At 33.1% G+C, this 25,519-nt stretch overlaps 2 protein-coding genes across 4 annotated transcripts in view; both read right to left on the bottom strand.

Moving 5' to 3' along the window:
- The window catches only part of LOC127724336 (uncharacterized), a 147,859-nt gene that overhangs the window by 24,312 nt on the left and 98,028 nt on the right, over positions 1 to 25,519 (bottom strand). The window contains exons 3-4 of one of the 3 annotated variants that reach the window (XM_052231271.1): positions 13,568 to 13,669; positions 11,554 to 11,712 (exon numbers count right to left, since the gene is read on the bottom strand). The exons of 1 other annotated variant lie outside the window; for it this stretch is intronic. In XM_052231271.1, coding sequence (XP_052087231.1) covers positions 11,578 to 11,712; positions 13,568 to 13,669 — 237 coding nt within the window. In that variant the 3' untranslated portion in view covers positions 11,554 to 11,577. Of the gene's footprint in view, positions 1 to 11,553; positions 11,713 to 13,567; positions 13,670 to 25,519 lie in introns of those variants that run through there. One more of the 3 variants, XM_052231272.1, reaches the window with a different exon arrangement.
- Positions 882 to 5,496, bottom strand: LOC127724337 (uncharacterized). Its single transcript, XM_052231274.1, has 4 exons — positions 5,431 to 5,496; positions 4,239 to 4,358; positions 3,165 to 3,266; positions 882 to 1,040 (listed from the first exon to the last, which is right to left on the bottom strand). Exons 1-4 carry the CDS (start codon positions 5,467 to 5,469, stop codon positions 906 to 908), a joined length of 396 nt encoding a protein of 131 aa, XP_052087234.1. The 5' UTR covers positions 5,470 to 5,496; the 3' UTR covers positions 882 to 905.

The raw sequence follows: 25,519 nt of genomic DNA, 5'->3' as shown, positions 1-25,519 counted from the left end.
TTTTATATTAAAGGACAGACAACACTGTTACCGGTATAAACATCACATACATTAAAAATACAAAAAAGCAAAAAAAAAACAACACTAAAAGCTAAAGCAAGAGCAAGAGCAACACGACCTTTTAAAACAAAACTAGAGGTAAAATCAATTGCTTCGGAAGGGTAAGCATCCTTCTCCACACCTGGCACCAGCATTGTCGCTCGTCTAAGAAGAAACCGGTGAAAAGTCCAATTCGGCAGGAAAGAGGACGGGATTGTGGTAACGACAATTAGTAAATATCCGTCGTCATCTGTGAAACAGATATTCCATAACAGTCAACCAACTCCAACTGGCGTCTGTAAAATTTTCGATGGGGTTTGATTCAATTTTCTTAATTCGAACTCTTGGTTTAATAGCTTCCTTGTGAGCAGCAACCTTCTATCAAGAAAATTATGATAAGAAATGCATGCCACGGAATATCGTATCAACTGCCAGATATATACTCCATATGCAGGCGCTGCAAGAATGTTGCTACATAGAAATCGAATGTCCACAATTGGGAAGCTGAAATCATCTCTTTTGTCGTAAAGAGTTGTTTTCAACCGACCTTCATTATTAATTAAAAAGAAATAAATCAGAACTGGAAATAAGAGTTCATGGGATTTCTTCCGTTTTTTGTTTGTTACCCCGATTTGTCTTCTTGGTGCATTAATGGGATTTGAACATCGATAAAATACTGTTGGTTAAATGTGCACATGATACACTTCTTCGTAGACAGGAGTTTCTGGGTTGTGCAATATAAGTGTTAAAAAACTATAAAATTCCCATGTTTAGCCGCCAATTATAAACAAAAAAGGAAAACAAATAGCACATTGAACTATTCTAATAAAAACACAAACACATTTATAAACGATGTAGAGTTAAATTTAATTAAGTTTGTATGTGGTCCATCCAGCCTTGTTACAAGTATGGGCTAACAATTTACTGATAGCGGTCAGTTCATCATGTGACATGGTACTGTATGTCATAGTTGTGTCGTCTACCATGGTAATAAGTTTCGTCTGAAATTAATGCATGAATTGTGTATTAAGGATGTTCGCTCCTCTGTTTCAAAAATAAAAAGCTGTAAGAAAAACTGATATAAATTGATAGTATATAACTAATGGAACTTATTTAGTATGGTAAGTAGAAAGAAGACAGGTTCGTGTCCTTGCTTTTGAGATATAAACAATTGAAAATTTGGTGGGAAATGATTCTCGCATACATTTAAAATTGGGCCCTTTTTCTTTGGTCAAAAACTATGAAAAAATAACTTGGATTTTATAAGATTTTCAAAAATGTTTTTTTTAAACTATATGTGATACAATTGTGAAAAGAAAAGTAAGGGTTAGCGGGCAACTTTTTATTGGTACTACATTGATAAAACTAGAGAATTCCAATTATCTGCCAAAAAGTCAAAAAAATAAAAGAGTAATAAACATCCTTTACTTGTTAAAGGGATACATAAACTATCATATTTGAAAATAAGTAAAGAGGGACCACATATTTAGTTATTGATTTTTTGAAATGATGATTTATCAGCGTGTTACATAAAGATTTTTCTACTATATAACTTAAACTTAAAGAGTCAAGAAACCTGTAATAGTTTATACGACAATAGACCTTTTTCATATTACCGACTTTTGACTCCGGAGTTTATATTTTTTCGACAGGTTACTTAATCTGTGACCGGGTCGGTCAAGTAAGAGCAACGTAAAAAAGTAAAATCAAGCTTCAAATTGCACGGATTATGTGTTTGATTTTTCTTCTTTTGGTTGCTCTTACTTGACCGAGTACCAGGATGTCTAACCACAGAAAAGGTAACCTGTCGAAAAATTATATAATCCGGAGTCAAAAGTTGGTAATATGAAAATAGTCTATTGCCGATTTGATTGTGTTATTACACACTTTTAACACAAGTTGTTTCCCTTTGGTGATTGAAGATTGCTTCTAAACCATTGAAGCTGTGCTGCTGCACATACAAAGCATGATAAGTTGATATATGTATAAATTTTATATATAGGTGTTTTAACCAATTTTCATTGAAAAACAACTATTGAAATCACAAAAAAAAAAATTAGATAAAATTATAAAAAATATAAGATTTCAAGATATACAGATTACGCCCATATATATTTACTCTTTCGGCTTGATTTTCGTTGGCAATGGAAATGTATGGCTTTCTTAAGGGAAAGAACTCGTACAAATGAAACTCTAATTAGAGGGTCAATTACGGAATAGGTAAATAGATTTGTATTTAAAAGTATGACCATCGTCTATTCAATAATCTACTTGCCAATTACCGATTTGATTCTGTCATTACACACTTTAAACACAAATTGATTCCTTTTCCAATTGTAGCTGGTTCTATATCGGACATAATGGGCTTTTGTCCATGCAAAACATGAAAAGTTGAGGTGATAATTAGGCGTTTTATCCAACTTTTATTGAAAAATAACTACTGATATCAATATTTTTACACACATAACAGGTGCGGATCTAGGAATTTGAAAAAGGGGCCACCTGGCAAGCCAACGTTTTGAGTGATACTTGTAAAAAAAACACGGTCTATTAAGCTCTATACGGGGGCCGAGTCCCCTGTCCCGTCCTAAATCCGCCTCTGCATTACGCACATAATTTAATTTTCTTTCCTTTATCTCCTCATTTTCAATGAAAATGTATGTCTCTTCTAAGGGAGAAAAGTTAAAAAAAAACAAACTGGGTCTCCCATTAAAAGGTCAATTACAGCATTGGTTAATAGGTTATGCGTACATATACTTCTAAAGGTTAAAAGCACTTATATGTTTTAAATATTTCCTTTCGACTAAAACAGTTTCATTAATTACAAATATGAAATATTATGAAAATATCATAGTTCGTTATGGTAAACTTCAAGCTTGTGTTCGAGAATGTAGTTATATTACATAGTTAACACGAGCTGCTGATGAGGAGAAGGCCAACTTGAAGGATATATCAATTCTTAAATACTTGAGGAGGTACAAAACCAAACCTTATATCAAAATAGCAAAATACATGCATAATGGAATTGAAACTTCTTCATAATTTCTTAATTTATCAACGGAGAATGTAAAAAAGGTCTTTTATAAATCGATAATTTGAAAATGGACTATTGCCAATAATCATACCTCAAGTAAATGAAGACCGTGAGTTGTATGTACATCAGCTGACTCTGTGCCAGCCATGGTGTAAAGATAACATTTATGATGTGTCATGGCGGCCATAATATGCTGTAAAATATATAAATTATAACATATAAATGTGGAAACAAGCTTTTTCTTTGGTATTCGTTGTCTCATTTTTTGTTGTTGTTCATTTTGGGAATTCAAATGATTCGATATTATTTTAATTGTTATACGAGATTTCAATTCAGGCAACTATACATCTGTTATAACCGCTTTTTTTTTTTTAATCATATTTTTAATTTCTTCAAATATGTCGACTGCGATGTCAATGTTGAATTCAAACCATTCTGCTTCTGTCATGTACTATTTAACAGATCAAAGATTTAACATGCAATACAGTTTTGTACAAAATACTTTTAGTCTAGGAAATATGATTTACAGTATTTATTAGTTATATTTTGCTTTGGGTTAACTTTCCGTTACTAAGAGTACTCTTAGGACGGTACGTTGTGTCTTTAGTCTGTGTACGTTATATTGTGTGCTTTGTGTTGACCTGGTGAGCCAATCCTTTATCAACTGACTTTGTTCAGCTTTTTATTATGCTGTGCATTTACACCACTGTCAAGTTTATGGTAGGATTGTGTTCTCAGTAACATATTTAGCATTGCAATATTCTGTATGTGCCTGCCAGGAACTTGTTATTCAGTGGTTCCCATTGGTAATTGTCAGTCCTAATTGGTTTTCATTTATTGTTTTCTACATAAATAAGGCCGTTGAATTTCTCGTTTAGGTTGTTTTACATTTTGTCATGTCGAGGCCTTTTATAGTTTCCTTTTCGGAATTGGATTTGCTCATTGTTGCAGGCCGTGGTTACGTAGATCTACATCATTTGGTCTTTGGTGAAAAGTTGTGTTATTGGCAATCAAACCACATAAAAAAGCGAGGGTCGTCGAAACTTTATTTCCTGTTTCGTAGTAAGTACTAACAAAAAAAACGTATTTTATCCTGCAATTTAACCTTGACTCTTAACTGTTTTTAGTCGTTGTGTATTAAGTTCATGGTTAGATAAACACTTACAGAATGAGGATCATATTTAAAACCAAAGGCCTCTACCACTACAGGTTCGTGTGTTGGACGTGTTCCATGGTGATGATGATGCTTAGTACTATGTGGTGCCATTGTTGTAGCGGCAAGAGACTGAAATTAGATATACAACAAAATATTTTATGATTCATTTAACCATTAACGTATCGTAGATGGATGGCTGGATTTACATGTTCAGTTGCAAATTAAATGTTTATTCCGGACGGGAATGATCATAATCATGACAATAGCCTTGTAGTAGACCGACACGCTAAGCCAAATCTTTAACGTGTAAATTCTCAAGGTAACAATCTGCATTAAGAAATGTCACTCTATCTGGAAACATTATTCTGACTCCGACTCGACCAGTCTTTGCAATAACTCCTTAATGCCGGGTGCACAGCGGAGAAGGGGCAAATGCCAATTTTAAAACCTTTGGTTTGATCCGGCCGGGGTTTTGACCTTCTACAAAAGTTGACATGAGAAAAGCAATAGAGTATTTTTAAATGTATTCAAGGATTAGTACAATACTTTCAAAATTAAACAAGAACATGTGACCATAAGACGCCATGCTCCGCTTAAACTGTCATATTGTTTATGTTGAGTGAATAGCAAAATCTGAGTCATTAATGGTATAAAATGTATTGACAAAATTACAAAACGCCAATGTAAATTCAAAAAGGTGAAGTCCATACAAACTGACAAAACTAAACGCTCGACTATATTAACCAATGGAACGACTGGAAAACAACTTTTACATTTCTGACTTCCGAAGAAAATGGTGGGTAAAACCTGGTTTTACAGCTACCTCAACTTTCCACTCGTATGAAAGTTGACTATTGTTCCGTTATATTGACAAAAATAGTGTGAGCAAAACAAATAGATATAATTAGTTAACGTGAAAATAATTGGGATCGAGCAGCCATAATTGTGCAACCATTCATCATAGATATAAATAAACTCATCATTAGTGACGCTCGAATCAACATAAACGGGCGTCAACTTTCTTAACTAACAACTGCCACCCGATACTGGACGGACTAATGATCGGACGGCCGCACATACAGGAAAATATAGTATACAGTACTTTTGTAGTTAGAGTATATACTAAATGAATCAAACCAATCTTTACTAACTAAAGCAAAACAAAACTTCCTTGCGAAATTGCCAAAATAAGTATTCTTACCTGTCCGACAAAGAAACAAATCAACAGTACAAGCATCATTGTGTTCAATTTTCAAAACTCAATTACTACATGAAATGGTTTGTAAGGACAAGACTATATATAGGTTGTTCTATATTCATATCTTGATCGCTAACAAGATAACTGTAAGTTGAATAACTTTTACTATGTACCAAACATTCCGATAATCGTGAAAGATCCATGCGGTCGATTTACTTAAATACCTTTTCTCGCTTATAAGTTCTATTTACTCTGTTACTTTTAAGCCGAGTTGCGACGTACTTGGTCTATAAAATGACACATGCTGCCCGCAAAATCCGGACACTAACATTTCGGGTTCCGTAGAACATCTTTTGGGTCATAAATATATTGTTGAGGGAAATGAAACGCATTTGGGATATGAGAAACAGTGGGCCAAAAAGGTGTGGATGTGGAATATAGGGGATAAAAAAAGTAGGGGTGTAGGATATAAGGGGTAAAAACAGTGGGGATTTGGGAAAAAGACAAAATAAAAAAGGAAGCTGGATTTAGAAATTTAAGCACCTTTATGTCACCACCCTCTGTCGTTATTAAATTTGGTTTGAAGCCCCATTATGTATGAAAGAACCCTATAATTTTGGGGTCAATACATCAGATATCAAGATCACTGCATCTATTGACAGACTAAAATTCGGGAAAAAATTGGTGTTTAAGTCAATATTTGAATCGTATGTCCAACATTAAAAAAACTTAGCTTGAGAATATCCCATTTGATTATGATAATGACAATTAAAAGACGGAGCAATCTTAAATGCTGTTTTTTTTCAAAATTCCTTATCAACGGGTTTTTTTTTATCATGAAAATGATATTTTGGGAGTTTAATGGCCCCGACATGACAAAATGTGAAACAATTTAAACGAAAAACTTAAACCTGATGTATGATCAGATAATTATCGAAAAACAAATTTGACAGACAGCAACCAAAGACAACAACGTTGCACTGATTTACAGCCTTCTGACATGGGACAGGCTTACTCAAAATGGTCAGGGTTAAACATGTTTCTGGGACCTCAATCCTCTCCTTAACCTGGGACAATGGAGAAACCGCAGATCATAAGAACAACTGTAAGAATCAGTTAGAAAAGGTCTAACTCATTAGTTTGTCACGTGGCACACAAACAAATAACATAATACGACAAAAGACACCAAGTACCGATCTTAGAGTTGTCGCAGTTACTGAAAGCTAGTTCAAAGCTAGTTACAGCTAATGAATAAATCATGTTCTCTTAAACTAAAGTTTCAATCAGTACACACACAACGGATTTAATGTCCAAAAAAAATCTGAGAAAAGCTTCACCTTATGCAATGCCATAGTATATGTAGATAATATCGACATTTTAAATGTACTGGAAAGGGACCACTTTTTCTGCAAAATCAGATAATAGGCTAATTTGTCGCATCCACTTCTATTCAATGCACTTGTCATCTTCAAAATTTGCATGCATTGATGTCTACTTCAAGGACAGGGATAACTGACTATGTAAGTAAAAAAAAGTCATTGGATCAATATTGATAGTCGTAATTGCACCCTTAACCAAAAAGGGAAAGTCTTGCTTACGTATTACGTAAAAAAATCTTTTATCAGTAAAAACATCACTTGTAGTTGATTTTTACACTATATACGTTTCACCATGCCAAATATTTCATTTGAAATAATATATATATATATATATATATATATCAACTGCGTCACATTAGCCGACTCATTTCTTCAAAAAAAAATAGAGGACCATTAATGGTCCAATATTAATTGTTCAGCCTTTTACCTTTTTTTATAAACTATATTTTTCTTTTTGTTCCTAATTGAATCTGGTGAAGGCATTTATTGACAAATCATTTGAAAAGAAAGAAAGAGAAGATACAACAAGAACTCCTAAGATCAATAAAAACAGACACAATGTAATGATTTTTCTCTGACTGTTTATGATGTCTTTACACTAAATCAGTTGGGTGTTGGATGTCGACTGATTGATTTTTTGTCTAAGTGACATGCTTTTTTTTTTTAGTTATTGGTTTGAACTAGCTTTCATTAACTGCAAGTTTTCTCAGTTCTGTGCTTTGTGATTTTTGTGTTTCTGTTCGTTGTTTTTGTGCTTTGTAACGGTCTGATAAGTTAAGCCCTTTTTGATTAACTGATTTTTATACTTTGTTCTTATGTTGTGCTGTTACACTACTGTAACAGATTAGAGGAATGTTATGCGTCACAAACATGTTAAACCCCGCCATATTATGTAAGTGCCTGTCCAAAGTCAGGAGCAAGTATTTCAGAGTTTGTCGTTTGTTGCTGCATATCATTCTTGATTTTCGTTTTTTTTTTTTAGCATAAATCAGACTGTTAGTTTTCTCGTTTGAATTATTTTACATATGTCATTCCGAGGCCTTTTATTATATATTTATTTATTTATTGATATAGCTTGCTGTGCTGTATAGGTTTTGTTCGTTTGCTTACTTCTACGTCATTTTGGTCTCTGGTGGGGAGTTTTCTAATTGTCAATAATACCATATATTTTTATTTCATTATATAAACACAATTAACATAAGAAAAGAAAACCGACCAAAAGACAAACAATAATGACAAACCACTACACAGGGAATTAAAAGATTGAGCAATTTAAACCTCACAAAAAAACAGGGAGGAAATTAAGGTGCTCTTGAAGGGTCAGCTTGTTTCGTCTACATTAATTATGCATTACACGCATTAGAGAGATCATGAATCATTTCAAAGCCGGTGCTGTAATGAGTTCAGGAAATTTAAGATCGGTAAGACCGGTGCTTCCTCGAATAATAGTTCCATGAACTAAATACCGAAATAGAAAGAAAGAGATGAAATACGAAACTGTAAGAAAGTTCAATGTGCAACCTTTAAGTAGACTTGTACTATTGGACACACTATGAAATCAAATTTTCAATATTTTACACTCGTTCAAAGATAAGGAAAACTTTGACGTCTTTGTCCTACTTTACGAACCTTCTTGACCTCTTCCATGAACTCATGCTTTCTCGGTTGTTTTTATGGTTGATTTACCCATTATGATATGAATAAACAGAAGTGTGAGGTATTCTGCAAATAAACAGCAAATATCAACACATTATGTTCTAAAAAATGACATTTATACGTCCACATACGCTATTCGATGCTAAACAACTCTTACGGTGGTTTTCTTGTTGAAATTATTTCACATTTTGTCATGCCTTTTAGGCTTTTATACATGTAGCTGACTATACGGTATGGGTTTTCTTCATTGTTAATGGCCTACAATGATCGAAGTTTACTTGCATTCACGTAATGGTGGATTATAAGTTGTCTTGGGTAAGTTTACGCCAGCAAAAAAACCGAATGAAATATTACAAAATATAAATAAATGAGTTTTAATTTTCACCAATCTAACACCGATTACCTTCTTGTTCAAATGTTTAAAAGTTTAAACAAGTTTGATTTTGATTAAATTACTTCTATTTTATTGGTTTTTATTTTTTCACTTTTTATTGGGACTATGATTCCAGCTTTATTATTCTTCATTGTGCATATAACTATCTTTCGTTTTTGGCAAATTGAAAACCACCAGGGATATGCGAATCGTTTATACTTTTGGACAGGTTGAGTGTGACTGTTTAATGAATGTGAAGGTCTATTGCAGATGTATTTAGTGCTAAGTGCTTCTGTGACTTCAAGTACAAAATAGAGATATAAATATTGTACTAGATTAAGAGATAGTTCGTTCATCTAAGAGCATAAGGTGGCTTTGTAATACGTAAACACCCACATTTGTTCGATCGAGGATGATCGAGGGAATTGCAGAAAAAGAACAAAGAATAAACAGAGTTTAGGAGAGTTTTAAGATCAAAGCCAATTTTACTGTTTGTATATTTGTCACCGAATTAGTTGACAAGCTATAGTCATCTTCAAAGATGTACATTAAAGAATTAAAGGTATATATCAAAAGTCAAAGCCATACATTTCTACTGGTTTTTTTTCTTTTCTCGCTTTAATTTATATTAGAGATGATGAGAATAATGGACCTGTCCTAAAAATATTCATGCTATATGCAATAGCTGAAAATTTGGTATGAGTAAGAACTAAATTATTGATATTACCGCCGTGAAGGTGAAACAAAGTCTGTGACTAAAATAATCGAGAATGGAATTACTATTGAATTTCTAGTATTCCTGGCTGAAGTTTTATAGTAAGTCTACTTGTTACGACAGATGCGGTATTTTTTTAAAAAGCAGTGGCTTTTTTACAGGCGCCGGAAAAATAGAAATATGCTATTTTGCAGGCTCTAGATAAACGGATTTTGTTCACAGATATGCAATTAAAAGAACTAATTATTATTTCATAAGCAAATTTAATTTAAACACATTTTTGATTTCGAAGCTATGCGATTGATTTTGTAAGATGTTATAATGTTTTATCAAATTTATATGCAATGAGATTTTTCACTTTTATCTTTTTATGACATAGTTAAAAAATCTGAAATTTTCTTCTTATGCATACTTGTAGCATTATACTGTGACTGATTTTAGTAGTAATTTCGACATCATGTTTTGAGATGATTTTCAAAGCAACAAATGGATGTTCGATATTTTTATTTTTATTTCTTTTTACAAATTATTATTTTCACTTTGACTGATAAATGTATTTAAACGACTATATGTACATGTATCTCAAATATTGTTACTGTTATATTATTAACTATATTAGTAATAGTTTGATTCTTTTATGATCACAATGCACATTTTCGTAGCACTTTTTAAGAGTAAATATTAAAATTCACTCTTTACAAAGAACCGGCAAAATAACAAATTCACTGTATTGCCGGAGCCGGTAAAATAGCCATTGCTATAGGAATATGCTATTTTGCCGGCTTTAATTAAGATATTTTAGGTAGAGCCGGCAAAATAGCCATCGCCTTTTTAAACCTAAGCGCTTTTCTACCTGCATATACACTACGTTTGGTGTCCGTATCAAAATTTGAACCCCTTCTTATTTTCAGGCCTAGGTGATCATGTCTGTTGAAACAGGGGTTGTGTACTGAAAAATACGACCAGAGCTTTGAAAATGATACTAAGACCATATGGTTTCTCTAATCGCAGTTGTGAAAAATAGAGAAAGAAAAACCAGAGCACGCTACAATTGTTAGCTCAGCGGTTCTATTGCCATCAAGTGGCGTCTTTTGTCGTTAATTATCTTTAGGGTGTCTACTTAAGAAATTGTGGTATCACTTGTATATATATGTTTGCCTAACGCACCGAAAACTTGGCAATCGTGGTTAAAATAGTACATAGGGGTAAAATGCAAGTAGTTTCCATCCATTGAAACTAAACTTGTCAAATGACTCCTTATATGAGAAAGATTTACAAACAAGTCTTCATAAACGAAATCATCAGTTGGCTTCTTAAAGAAGTTATTGTCTTTAAGTGGCGATCTTTGCTACCTGTTTTTTGGCTATGATCTTAAATACTTTTTAATTAATAGATTAGAGAAAAACTTTAAGCAGCAAACATGATCTTTTATACAAGGTTTATAACCAAGTCAAGATGATATAGCTGAGTGATTGCCTTCAATGACCGTTTTACACATTTTTGTGTTTGAGGGGGAAAGTATAGCAAATAGAGGGAACTGTAATAGCAAAAATAATCATTAAAATAAAAGCTACAAATAAGTCAAAATTCCGAAATTGCCAAGAGGACCCAATAAACGAGCCATTGTCATTAAATGACGATGTTTACAATTTTATTTTATTTTGGCGATTTTGCTGTCATTTGGAACATCGTCTACATGTACATTATCACCTACACAAACGTGTATTCAATCATTCAACTGTTCTTCATCAGATTGTTTCCCTGGTCCTAAAGATGTAATTACCATACAATATGCCATTTCCATCATGATGACATATATCTCTGGTCATCACATTGTAAGTTGAGGTCATTTGGACATCATTTGTAGACAGGAGTTACCAGGTTTTGCAATAAAAGTGTTAAAAAAACTATAAAATTTCCATGTTTGACCGCCAACTATAACCAAAAAAGGAAATCAAATAGCACATTGAACTTAATAGAATTCTAATAAAAACACAGACACATTTATAAACGATGTAGAGTTAAATTTAATTAAGTTTGTATGTGGTCCATCCAGCCTTGTTACAAGTACGGGCTAACAATTTACTGATAGCGGTGAGTTCATCATGTGACATTGTACTGTATGTCATAGTTGTGTCGTCTACCATGGTAATAAGTTTCGTCTGAAATTAATGCATGAATTGTGTATTAAGGATGTTTGCTCCTCTGTTTCAGAAAAGCTTAAAGAAAAACTGATATAAATAGATAGTATATAACTAATGGAACTTATTTATTATGTCGGAATTCCAATGGGAACCAATTGTGCCCCTCTTCTTGCCGACTTGTTTCTTAATTATTATGAGGCTGACTTCATACAGGAACTTCTTAGGAAGAAAGATAAGAAGTTAGCAATATCCTTTAACTTTACGTTCCGCTATATAGATGATGTTCTCTCACTAAATAATACAAAATTTGGTGACTATGTTGAACGAATCTATCCCATCGAACTAGAGATAAAGGATACTACAGATACAGTTAAGTCTGCCTCATATCTTGACTTACATCTAGAAATTGACAATGAGGATCGGTTGAAAACAAAACTTTACGACAAAAGAGATTATTTCAGCTTCCCAATTGTGAACTTTCCATTTCTATGTAGCAACATTTCAGCAGCGCCTGCATACGGAGTATATATCTCCCAATAGATACGATATTCCCGGGCTTGTATTTCCTATCATGATTTCCTTGATAGAGGATTTCTGCTCACGAGGAAGCTATTAAACCAAGAGTTCCAAATGGTAAAGATGAAATCATCCCTTCGTAAATTTTACGGACGCCATCACGAGTTGCTTGGCCGTTATGGAATAACCGTTTCACAGATGATATCGGATATGTTCCTTGTGTCGTAACTACAAAACCTTCCCTTTTCACGAATGTGACCTACCGAATTAGACTATTTACAGGATTTGTAATAACATAAGCAACACGACGGGTGCCAGGTGCACAGGTGGAGCAGGATCTGCTTACCCTTCCGGAGCACCTGAGATCACCCCCAGTTTTTGGTGGGGTTCGTGTTGCCTAGTCTTTAGTTTTCTATGTTGTGTCATCTGTACTATTATTTGTTTTTTTTTTTTTTATTTTTGGCCATGGCGTTGTCAGTTTGTTTTCGATCTATGAGTTTGACTGTCCCTCTGGTATCTTTCGTCTCTCTTTTATGATAAGTAGAAAGAATGACAGGTTCGTGTTCTTGCTTTTGAGATAAAAAGCACTTATATGTTTTAAATATTTCCTTTTGACTAAACATTTTTTATTAATTGCAAATATGAAATATTATAGCACGTTATGGTAAACTTCAAGCTTGTGTCCGATAAGGTAGTTATACTACATAGTTTACACGAGCTGCAAAAGGTGTAGCAGTCTTCTTTTTCATGTAACGAAAAATATGTTTAATCAGAAAGAAATATGTAATGCTTCACTTAATTAATTGTCAATTATATCACTCACACTAACGTGTCAGAAAAAAGTCTGCTTTATTGGAAAGGAAGACCCTATTTCAGGAGAGAGCAGACTGTGTATCCGTTTCATTGAAACAAATATTGAAGGATCGTGTTTTCGTGTACGTAAGTTGTTAAGAGCTTTTAACAATAAATGTGTTATGCAATTTTTGTCAGAAACCGTGCAATCCATAATGTTCAATGTTATTTGCTTTAAATAGGCATGGAACCAGACTGTCCTAACTAAGAGTTGTGTCCCTTTGCAAAACAATCTAAAAATAAAACTTTATAAATTGATGTATCCGAAGAATTTTTCTGGATTTCCATTCCTCAGATGCCATCGAAACAAAATTAGAAAACCAACTTGAAGGATGCAACAATTATTAAGTACTTGAGGAGGTAAACAACCTTATATCAAAATAACGATATACATGCATAAAGGAATTGGAACTTCTTCATTATTTCTTAAAATTTCAACGTAAAATTTAAAAAAGGTCTTTTATGAATCGATAATTTGAAAATGGATTATTGCCAATAATCATACCTCAAGTAAATGAAGACCGTGAGTTGTATGTACATCAGCTGACTCTGTGCCAGCCATGGTGTAAAGATAACATTTGTGATGTGTCATGGCGGCCATAATATGCTGTAAAATACATAAATTATAACAAATGTTGAAACAAGCTTTGTCTTTGGTATTCGTTGTCTCATTTTTGTTGTTGTTCATTTTTGGAATTCAAATGATTGCGATATTATTTTGATTGTTATACGAGATTTTAATTCAGGCAAATATACATCTGTTATAACCACTTGTTTTTTTTTTAATTATATTTTTTTTTCAAATATGTCGACTGCAATGTCAGTGTTGAATTAAAACCATTCTGCTTCTGTCATGTGCTATTTAACAGATCAAAGATTTAACATGCAATACAGTTTTATACAACAGACTTTTAGTCTAGGAAATATAATTTACAGTATTTATTAGTTATATTATGCTTTGGGTTAACTTTCCGTTACTAAGAGTACTCTTAGGACGGTACGTTGTGTCTTTAGTCTGTTTAAGTTATATTGTATGTTTTGTGTTGATCTGGTGAGCTCATTGTTGCAGGCCGTGGTCACCTATAGTTGAATACATTTACGTCATTTGGTCTTTGGTGAAACGTTGTGCCATTGGCAATCAAACCACATCTTACTATTTTCATATTTAAAAAGCGAGGCTCGTAGAGATTTTATTTCCTGTTTCGTATAGTGTGTACAAATAATAAAATTCGTATTTTCGGACAATTTAATAGTATTATTTTTATCCGGCAATTTAACCTTGACTCTTAAACGTTCTTAGTCGTTGTGTATAAATTGTATGGTTAAATAAATCGACATTGCTTAAAAGCGGACCTCGAAAGAGGATCCCAAAATGAATTGTGTTGGTAACCAATCTAATTAAGATATAGATATCTGAATTCGTTATACGCAAGTTACGATAGACCGACATTTTAATTAGATTAGTTGTTAACAGATTTGTTTTGTAAATTTTACCGTTTGTTAAGAACAGAAACAGGATATATACCAGTGGACGTATTTTGCATACTATGAAAAGAAAGCAAAGTTGTTTTTCTATGCCTGCTGTTTGTATATTTATAGTTGGTTGATTGCAGGATAAAAAAAAATGTCCTAACGTTTGTTAGCATATTCTTTCAAACATTAGATTCACTTACAGAATGAGGATCATATTTGAAACCGAAGGCCTCTGTTACTGCTGGTTCATGTGTTGGACCTGTTCCATGGTGATGATGATGATGATGCTTAGTACTATGTGGTGCCATTGTTGTTGCGGCAAGAGACTGAAATTAGATATACGACTAAGTATTGTAAGATATTTTTTTTACCATTAACATATCGTAAATGAATGGATGGATGGATTTAAACATTCAGTGGCAAATTAAATGCATATTCAGGATGGGAATTATCATAATTATGGACCCTGCCTTGTAGTAGACTGACACGCTGAGCCGTATTATTAACGTGCTAGTTTACATATGGTAACAGTCCGCATTAAGAAATGTCACCCTATCCGGAAACATTATTCTGACTCAGATTCGACCAGACCGGGTGCACAGCGGAGAAGTAGCAAATACCAATTTTAAATCCTTAGGTGTGATCCGGCCGGGGTTTTGCCTTATACAAATGTTGACATGAGAAAATGAATACAGTTTTTTTTCAAATTAATACAATACCTTTAAAATAAACAAGAACATGTAACCATAAGACACCATGCTCCTTTAAAACTATTATATTGTTTATGTTCAGCAAACATCAAAATCTAGGTCAAAATGCTTATTTGGCTTTTTAAAAAAAAATGTTTACATCATAATCAACATGTGTATTAAGTTGCAAATTGATATGACCACAACTTAATTCTATAAAATGTATTAACAAAATTATTGAACGCTAAGGTAAATTTAAAAAAAAGTGAAGTCCATAAAAACTGACAAAACTAAACGCTCGACTATATTAACCAACGGAACGACTAGAAAACAACTGTCACATTTCTGACTTCCGAAGAAAATAGTGGGTTAAACCTGGTTTTACAGCTACCTAAACTTCCCCACGCTTTATGCACATTAATAACCTTGAAACAACTGTTTTAGGGGTCCGTAGGTAACCCGTTACATGGTAAAATTACTGTCCCTATCCAATAAACCTCATTTTCAAATGGCGATCCAAATTACTCCGACCTTCATCCAGGACGGCCTATTGTATTTATTGTTAATTTGTTCTCGTCCTGAACATACATGAAATATTTGCCACTGGACGTTAAGCAACCAACAATTAAGCAATTAACCTCTTTGATCAAGACCCGTATTAAAGTTTGGGTCATGATGTCAAAGGTCACTATATTAATTTTCCATCATATGATATTACAAAAATAAATAGTATAGACTTTACATCATTTATTTCCAACAAATAAAAAATAAGTATCCGACTCAAAAATCTGTTTCTTTTACGAAAAAGGTCAATTATCGCAAAGTATCAAATAGCAATTAGGTATACAATTCGCCTTTAACTTGTCTTCTCAAACAACGTATGTCTTGATATGCATTTTGAATGTAGCGTAACATAATGAATATTTTATTTTCTTACAATGGTCAAAATCTTTGTTAATTGATTTGTGTTCCTCGAGAGTATCATCTGCTTTCTGAGCGGTCACAACCTCAGCACTGTGTGTTTTGTCTAATACATAAGTTCTGGTCATTCGTACGGTACAAAGAAATTCTAAGCTCCTCAGACAAAGAGACTGCTCTTTTACATACTAAATCTATGATGAGTTTATTTACAAGAACTGATTCAAAAGTTCGTGTAAAAGTTGTATTTTTTACACTTTTTTTAAATAACTTTTAATACTTTAATTGTAAAAATAAGGAGATGTGGTATGATTGCCAATGTGACAAGTCTCCACCAGAGACCAAAAGACACAGAAATTAATAACTATAGATCACCATACGGCCTTTAACAATGAGTAAAACCCATACCACATAGTCAGCTATAAAAGGCCCCGAAATGACAAATGTAAAACAATTCAAACGTGAAAACTAACGGCCTGACTTATGTACAAAATGATGAACGAAAAACTAATATATATATGATATACATCAACAAACGACAACCACTGCAATTACAGGCTCCTGACTTGGGACAGGCACATACAGAATGTGGCGGGATTAAACTAGTTTGAAGGCGCGCCAACCCTCCCCTAAACTGGGACAGTGGTGTAACAGTACAAGAGGGGCGAAAGATACCAAAAGGACATTCAAACTCTTAGGTCGAAAATAAACTGACAACGCCATGGCTTACACCCCAACTTGTTATGGATAGCAATGGAAAATACTTCCTTATTCTATTTGATCATTATAAAAGTGTACCCATGAACATAAGGTATGATCAGGAATGTGATCGCACTATTGCTTTTATATAAATCACTAAATAATTACGTACTACATTTATTTCTCAATGATTTTAAAATCACCTAAAACATTTCGTAGGTGTTTGTTGGCATATAGCAAGAAATTGTTTCTAGATAACATTGTTGTTACGACTGAGGAATAAGAAGGAGATAGTATATGAGGTACAAGCAATGGGGAGAGTAAATATCATACAAGTTTTTTGCGTCCTAATATATACAGCAGAATCTATGTCACTACTTGTTTAAAAAAAATCGTAAGGGGTTCCGCGGAACCCTGTGTCTCGCCTACGATTGCTGCTGTCAGTGCAAAAGTGTAATGTAAACTTGAAAAGTGAGTCCATTTAAATACAGAATTTAAAAAAAAAAATCCAAACTTTTTCTTTAGATGCAATGTCTTAGTAATATAGATTAGCTTCTGTCCTAGTTTCATAACAATCGATGAAGGTTTACAAATTTATCATGTCTAAAACATTTAATCCCAGACTGTCTGTTAATGTTAACTGTAAAAAACTAAGTCCATCTATCAGAAAAATACAGAAAATGAAAATATATTTTCAAAAGTTTGCTTCACCTATTATCTCTTCATCATAAAAAAGCTTCTGCCAAAGTTTCATAAAATTCTATGAAGGTTTGACAAAGTAATTGATGTGTAACAAATTTTAACCCCAGACTGAATCTACTTGTTAACTGTAAAAAAAAACTAAGTACCTTTATTAGTAAAATACGGGAACATTAAAAAGAAAATCAAAATTTTGCTCTGGATACTGTATTTTGGTCATTAACAAGCTTTTGTTCAAATTTCATCCAGTTCTATGAAGGTTTGACAAAGTTATTGATGTCTAAAAAATATTTAACCACAAACTTAACCTAAAGGTTGACGCCGCCGACGCCGTCGACGGAAGAAAGGATCCCTATGTCTCGCTTTCGCGACATTAATGTCGCAGACTCGACAAAAACTACATGTTGTAAAGATATTCAAGTAGCATTTTATGATGTAGACAAAAAACACTTAACATAACAAGTCAAAAGACACCAAGTAACGCTTGCTGTGCGGTATGGTTTTTGATCATTGTTAAAGGTCGTACGATGGCCTAATGTTGATTACTTCTACGTCATATTGGTCTCTGGTAGAGAGTTGTCTTATTTGCAATCATATCATATCTTTTTATTTTTATATAAACATCATGACAAAATAAAAGAAAAACGTCGAAAAGACAAGCAATAATAGCAAACCACTAAACAGCAATTTGAACCTCACAAAAAACAGGGGGGTGGGGGGGGGGGGGAACTAATGGTCAACTGTTTTGCCTCTATTAGATATATATTACGCTCAATTCGAAAGAACATGTACTATTGCAAAGCAAGAGCAGCCATGTATTCAGGTATTTTAAAATCGGTAAGACCGGTGCTTCCGCGAATAATAGTTCCATGAACTAAATACCGAAATGGAAAGAAAAGGATGAAATACGTAAATGTGAGAAAAAACAATGTGCCACTTTTTAGTAGTGTACTAGCGGACGAACTATGAAATCAAATTTTCTATTTTTAACACTCGTCCAAAGATCCTTAAGGACAACTTTGACGTCTTTGTCCTACTTTACGAACCTTCTTGACCTCTTACATGAAACTCATACTTTCTCAGATGTTTTATGGTTGATTTACCCATTATGATATCAATATATAGAAATGTGACGTTTTCTGTAAATAAACAAGCAAGTATCAACACCTTATGTTTTACAAAAATGACATCTACAGGTTCACATACGGTATCCAATGATGAACAACACTTACGGTGGTTTTCTTGATGAAATTGTTTCACATTTTGTAATGCCTTTCATAAATGTAGCTGACTGTACGGTATGGGTTTTGTTCATTGTTAATGGTCTACAATAATCTAAGTTTGCTTACATTCACTTAAATAGGACTCTGTTAGATTATAAGTTGTCTATGGTAAGTTTCCGCCAGCAACCCTAATGAAATATTACAAAACATAAAAAAAGAGATTCAATGTTCACTATTCAAACAGTGATTACCTTCTTGCTTAAATGGCTAAAACACTAAACTAATGTGATTTTAATTGAATTACTTCTATTCTATTCGTTTTTATTTTTTTCGCTGTTTGTTGGGTTTATAATAACAGCTTTTTTTTTAAATTTCTACATTGTGCATGTAACTATCTTTCGTCTTTAGTAAGGTCAAAAACAACCATTGGTATGCGATTCTTTATACTTTTGGACAGGTTGAGTGTGATTGTTTTTAAAATGAATGTGAAGATACATTCTTATCTGGCTTTGTTACTTCTATGGCAGATGTATCTAGTGCTAAGTGCTTCGGTGACTTCAAGTACAAAATGGAGATATAAATATAGGACTAGATTAAGAGATAGTTCGTTTCTCTAAGAGTATAAGGTGGCTTTGTAATACGTAAACACCCACTTTCGTTTGATCGAGGGTGATCTAGGGAATTTCAGAAAAATGATGAAAAATAAACAGAGAGTTTTAAGATCAAAGACCAGTGTTATTTTTTGTATATTGCACTCTAATAGAAAAGTAATTATATGTCACCGAATTAGTTGACAAGCTATAGTCATCTTCAAAGGTGTACATTAAAGGATTAAAGGTATATATTAAAAGTTAAAGCCATAAATTTCTACTGTTTTTTCTTTTCTCGTTTTAATTTATAATAGAGATGATCAGAATAATGGACCCGTGCTAAAAATACTCATGTTATATGCGATAGCTGACAATTTGGTATGAGTAAGAACTAAATGTTTGATATCATCGCCGTGTAGGTGAAATATAAAAACTGTAACAAAGTCTGTGACTGAAATAATCGAGAATGGAATTACTATTTAATTTCTTGTATTCCTGTCTGAAGATTTATAGTAAGTCTACATGTTACGACTTGTGCGGTATTTTTTTAAAAGGCAGTGGCTTTTTTGTCGGCGCCGGCAAAATAGAAAATATGGTATTTTGCTGGCTCTAGGTAAACGAAAGCCACTTTTGCCAGTAAAAACCGATATGCAATTCAAAGAACTAACTTTTATTTCAAAAGCAAATTTAATTTAAACATTTTTTATTTCGAAGCTATGCGATTGATTTTGTAAGAATGTATAGTGCTTTATCAAATGTATATTCAATGTATGTCTAACGCACAGAAAACTTGGCAATCATGGCTAAAATAGTATATAGGGGAAATATGCAAGTAGTAATTTCAATTTTAAAAACTCTTACGGATATAGAAAATATCAAAGGGACAAATTGCTCAAAATGTTAAGATTTGCAGAGACCATCCATTAAAACCAAACTTGTCAAATGACTCCTTATATGAGAAAGATTTACAAATTAGTCTACATAAACGAAATCTTAAAGGAGTTATTGTCTTTAAATCTATGGCGATTTTTACTACCTGTTATGTTTTTTGGCTATGCTCTTTTTACTTAAACACCTTTTGTCACTTTAGGTTCTAGTGACACTGTTACCTTTAAGCCGAGTTGCGACGTACTTGCGCCTATAACATGATACATGCTGCCCGCAAAATCCGGACATTAACATTTCGGGTTCCGGAGAGAGAGAGAGTACCACGCTTTATGAACATTAAGAATCTTGAAACAACTGTTTAAGGGGTCCGTAGGTAACCCGTTACATGGCAAAATTACTGTCCCTATCCAATAAACCTCATTTTCAAATGGCGTTCCAAATTTCTCCGACCTTCTATCAGGTCGGCCTATTGTATTTATTGTTAATTTGTTCTCGTCCTGAACATGCATGACATATTTGCCACTGGACGTTAAGCAACCAACAATTAAGAAATTAACTTCTTTTGGTCAAGACCCGTGTTAAAGTTTGGGTTATGATGTTAAAGGCCACTATACCAATTTTCTATCATATGATATTACAAAAATAGATGGTATAGACTTTACATTATTTATTTCCAACAAAAAAAAATTAAGTATCCGACTCAAAAATCTGTTTCTTTTACGAAAATCCTTAAAAATTGCACACCTGTGAAATGTTTGGTCAATTGTCGCAAAGTATCAAATAGCAATTAGGTATACAATTCGTCTTTAACTTGTCTTCTCAAACAACGTATGCTTCAAGATATGAATTTTGAATGTAGCGTTACATAATGAGTATTATATTTTCTTACAATGGTCAAAATCTTTGTTATTTGATTTGTGTTCCTCGAGAGTATTGTCTTATCTGTTTAGTAATAAGGGACCAAAAACAAAAACTTTTCTTGTTTCAGGACAATAATTTGTGTATAAGAGTAAGAATCTTTATGAAATTTTACCACCAGGTTCCATGCTTCAAAAGGAAAGTTGGGATTGATTTTGATGTCATTGTCCAAACTGCTAATTAATTAGGGGCTGAAAAGGGGCCAAAAAAACTTGGATTTTCTGGTTTCTTGACAATAATTTGAGTATAAGTCTATGGATTGCTATTCCACTGTGGCACAAGGTGTTATACCATAAAATAAACCTTTGGATTTATTTTAGGGGTAACTTCCCCCGTTATGACACTAACAGTTTAGATACAAGATGACTAACAAAATATTTCTGTAATATTGTGTATAAATTGCTTATTTTGTTAAAAATTTCAACGGGGTTTTATCCAAGTCTTGAATTCATGGGGTTCTTTAATATGCTGAATCTAATTTGGTATTTAGAATTTGGATTTTGGGCCCTGTTTGAAATTGATCCATATTAAGATCCAAAGGGTCCAAAATTAAACTTTGTTTGATTTTTTTTTAATATTGAATGGTTGAGGTTCTTTGATGTGCTTAATCTGAGTGTATATTTAGATTTTTGATTTTGAGCACAGTATTCAAGTTAGTCCAAATTAGGGTCCATTATTAAACTTTGTTTGATTTCATCATAAATTGAACTATTGGTGTTATTTGATATGCACAATACAACAGAATTTTAGATTTTTTTATTTTGGGCCAAGTTTTTCACATTAAGTCCAAATTGGGGTCCAAACTTAAAACTTTGTTTGATTTCAGCAGAATTCAACTGGTGGTGTTCTTTGATGTGCGCAATAAAACAGTGTTTAAAATTTTTAATTTTTGGCCCGTTTTTCAAACTGGTCCACATAAGGGTCCAACGCATCCAAAATTAAACTTACTTTGATTTTAACAAAAAATGAATTGTTGGGGTTACTTGATATGCTGAATCTAAGCATATAATAAGATTTTTGTTTTGAGGCACAGATTTCAAGTTGGCTGAAATTGGGATCCATATTTAATTTTGTCTTATTTTAACAATGGGGTTCTTTGATATGCCGAATTGAAGTGCATATTTAGATTTATAGTTTTTTGGGCCCTAATATCAAATTGGTCATCAATTAGGGTCCAAAGTACCCAATATTAAACTTTGGTGGATTTCTTCAAAATTTGAATTCTCGGGGTTCTTTGATATGCTGATTCCAACCATGTATTTGTAATTTGGATAATGGACCATATTATTGGTGAATGTCCAATTCTGAATTATATAAGTACTTAGAACACATTCATTCTGTGACAGAATCTATGCTACATCAAATATTTTATCAGAGCTGTATTGCAAAATAAAAGGAGAGTTATTGTTAAAAATAGATATAGCATCATATGCATAGTTTGAATCGTTTAAATGGAAAGTGGAAATTTACTTTTACAAATTGAAACAATAATAAACTCCATAATACCTATTTCATCTTTCTAAATATTCACCTCAGTGTAATTCTAGCTTCCTACATCAAAGTCGGAATTTTTTTTTAAATATCTCTTTAGGGAACAGAAATCTGAAGGGCTGATATTGGTTAAAATTTATTTATTGTAAACTTAGGTATTAAATGTCTTATAGTAGGGGTACATATCACAATCCAGCTTAACACAAAGTTTATCAAATCCTAGATTGTGCAGAGAATCTTTATCCTCTGAAATATTTCGGTACTAGAAATCATACATGTGATTTACACTTTTGAGATTTATTATTTTTCAAACATACCTTAGGACCGTTCGACATATTATATCCTCAATGCTCTTCATACTTTATTTGACTCTTAAAAATATTTGATTCGAGCGTCGCTGGTGAGTTATTTCTAGACGAAACGCGCGTCTGGTGTTAAAAATTAAAATGGCTGGTATCGTATCTTTGGTCGTACGATTGCCAACTTCGACATATATCCTAAACAAGTCTAAAAACAACTACTGGTAACCGTATGGACCTCAAAAATGAGCAGGACCCATACTGTTTAGTTGACTATAAAAGTCCCTTTATGACATATAGCAACCAACGATAGCCCCTGAATTACAGGCTCCTGAATGTGGCGGGTATAAACATGTTGTAAGCGCTTAACTCTCGCCTTAACCTTGGACACTAATGTATGAAGAGTATCAAAATACATTTCCTTCCCTGTAAATTGTGATATGTCTACATTACGTCAACATTTATTTTAAACTTATAGTGTATTGCTTTGGCAAATTTCGTTTTAATGATATGAACAAAAATTGGAGAGCCATCTACTGAGAAAAACTGACATGTCTATGTGCCTCAAAAAAAAAGCTAACAAGTGAATCGGTTAACATTGTAAATAAGATAATTTTGAACATTCTAGCACATTGCTGGTATTAGTGAAATCCATCTACCTTCGATATTACTAATTTTATGTATTGCTGTTCCAGAGTTATTGGACTTTACCTGCACTCTATTCCTTCAAACATCTAAATGTGCATACAACGAGTGTATGGTGCGTTCGTATTGCAGTGTTTTTGTTGTTTTTTTTGTTGTTTTTTTTTGTTTTTGTTTTTTTTATGATATTTATGAATGGCTTTCAAATGTTAAGGTCTGAGCGTTTCTGGTGATGGTCAAAGAGTGAATCAATAAAATTGAGGATGGAAATGGGGAATATGTCAAAGAGACAACAATCCGACCAAAGAGCAGATAACAGCCGAAGGCCACCAATGGGTCTTCAACGCAGCGAGAAAATCCCGCATCCGGAGGTGGTCCTCAGCTGGCCCTTTAATAAAATTGTGTACTGGCAGAATTAATTTAGTGTTATTTTCATTTATGATGAAATGACTCCTGCATTCCATTTATGTTTGTACAATGCGTACTAACCTTGAAGTAATTGGTCATTCATCTTTAGTGAGGGACATGTTTTTTTATATAAATAAACTGTTCGAATCTCATTCAAGTTTAAAATAATATGTTTCAGAAGAGAAGTGATACAAATAGTGTGTTTAAACTGAAAGTTATGGAGAGGGGATTTCAGTATTGTGTTTCCAAAAAATATATTATTGTTACAGTATGTTATTGATAAAACAAACAGTCTGTTTATTATAGAAGTCGAAAATGTTTGTCCTTAAAAAAACATGACATCCCAGCTCATGCATGTCATATGCAGACTGTAATTTAGGAAAAACAGTTTCTCTAATTCTTCGTCAATTTATCCCTTTCTCCACCCATTGTATAAAAAAAATTTAATCAACGTGTGGTTCGTTTGATCTCAGTTCTTCATTGGTTAAAATCCGATTATGACGTCGAATTTTCTTGCTTTCCTCTGAATTTCCTATTGTGACGGCATGAAAAAAGGCGACCATGCCTGATGACGTCACATAGAAAGAACACATCTTTTTGCAGATCATTCAAAAAGAAGGAACAAGTTTGCCTGCATATTGTTTGAAAATCATTAGAGAAACAGATTCCACCACCAAATCTCGTGTAATACGATATTTATCCACTCTCGACAGTTAAATTTTAAATATTTAAAACGCTCGGCGAGCCTCGCGTTTTAAATTTGAAAATTTAACTGTCTCGAGTGGATAAATATCGTATCACACTCGATGCAGTGGTAGAATCTATATTTATCAATATAAAGTTAGCTAAAAGTGTAGATATCAGATTTATGCTAAATATAAATCATTTTTGATGAATACATTATGTTTTAATTCAATTTGAATGTTGTTGTTCCATTTCTGTTGCATACATGCGCAAAAGTTTTACTAGCGGCCATTACGGCATCATGTGACATGGTACTGAATGTTCTTGATGTATCATCTATGATAGAGATGATCGATTTCTGAAATAAAAGAAATATTTTAGGATTAACGTCAGATAATTTGATGAATCAATGATAGACCGTCTCCTGATATAAATTTACATTCCTACGTGTATATAACAACAACAACAAAGAGTTTCGACTACCACAAAGACAGGAAATAGAGTATTGTATATTTTTCGGGTGTTCGCATGATGCACATGATCATAAATTATTACACTCGAGGCTTATCTTCAATCAAATGTAATAACAAAAAAATAATTAGTTCGTATATGCTAATGTGATTTGTCTATATGCCTTTTTGTGCTTCTTTGTGACATATTTGTTTGTTTTATAGTGATTAAGATTAGAACACAACGTTGACTGCTGTGTCCCTTTTTTTTGACATTTTTACCTATTATGTCTGTTTGTTTTGCTCACAAATCGTTGTCAATATAATGGAATTTGATGCGACTGTCATACAAGTGAGAGGTTTAGCCAGCTATAAAACCAGGTTTAA

The sequence above is a fragment of the Mytilus californianus genome, unplaced genomic scaffold (assembly GCF_021869535.1).
Source record: "Mytilus californianus isolate M0D057914Y unplaced genomic scaffold, xbMytCali1.0.p SCAF_14, whole genome shotgun sequence".
NCBI classification, from domain to species: domain Eukaryota; kingdom Metazoa; phylum Mollusca; class Bivalvia; order Mytilida; family Mytilidae; genus Mytilus; species Mytilus californianus.
Note: the sequence above shows the minus strand (reverse complement) of the source record. Positions and strands in the feature narration are given on the sequence as shown.

Bases quoted from the DNA above. Each gene is read 5' to 3' on its own strand.
- LOC127724337 (XM_052231274.1), bottom strand. From the start codon at position 5,469: ATGATGCTTGTACTGTTGATTTGTTTCTTTGTCGGACAG. The intron at 4,359-5,430 runs GTAAGAATACTT...ATCTAATTTCAG, and splicing joins TTTGTTTCTTTGTCGGACAG to TCTCTTGCCGCTACAACAAT. The intron at 3,267-4,238 runs GTAAGTGTTTAT...TATATTTTACAG, and splicing joins TTAAATATGATCCTCATTCT to CATATTATGGCCGCCATGAC.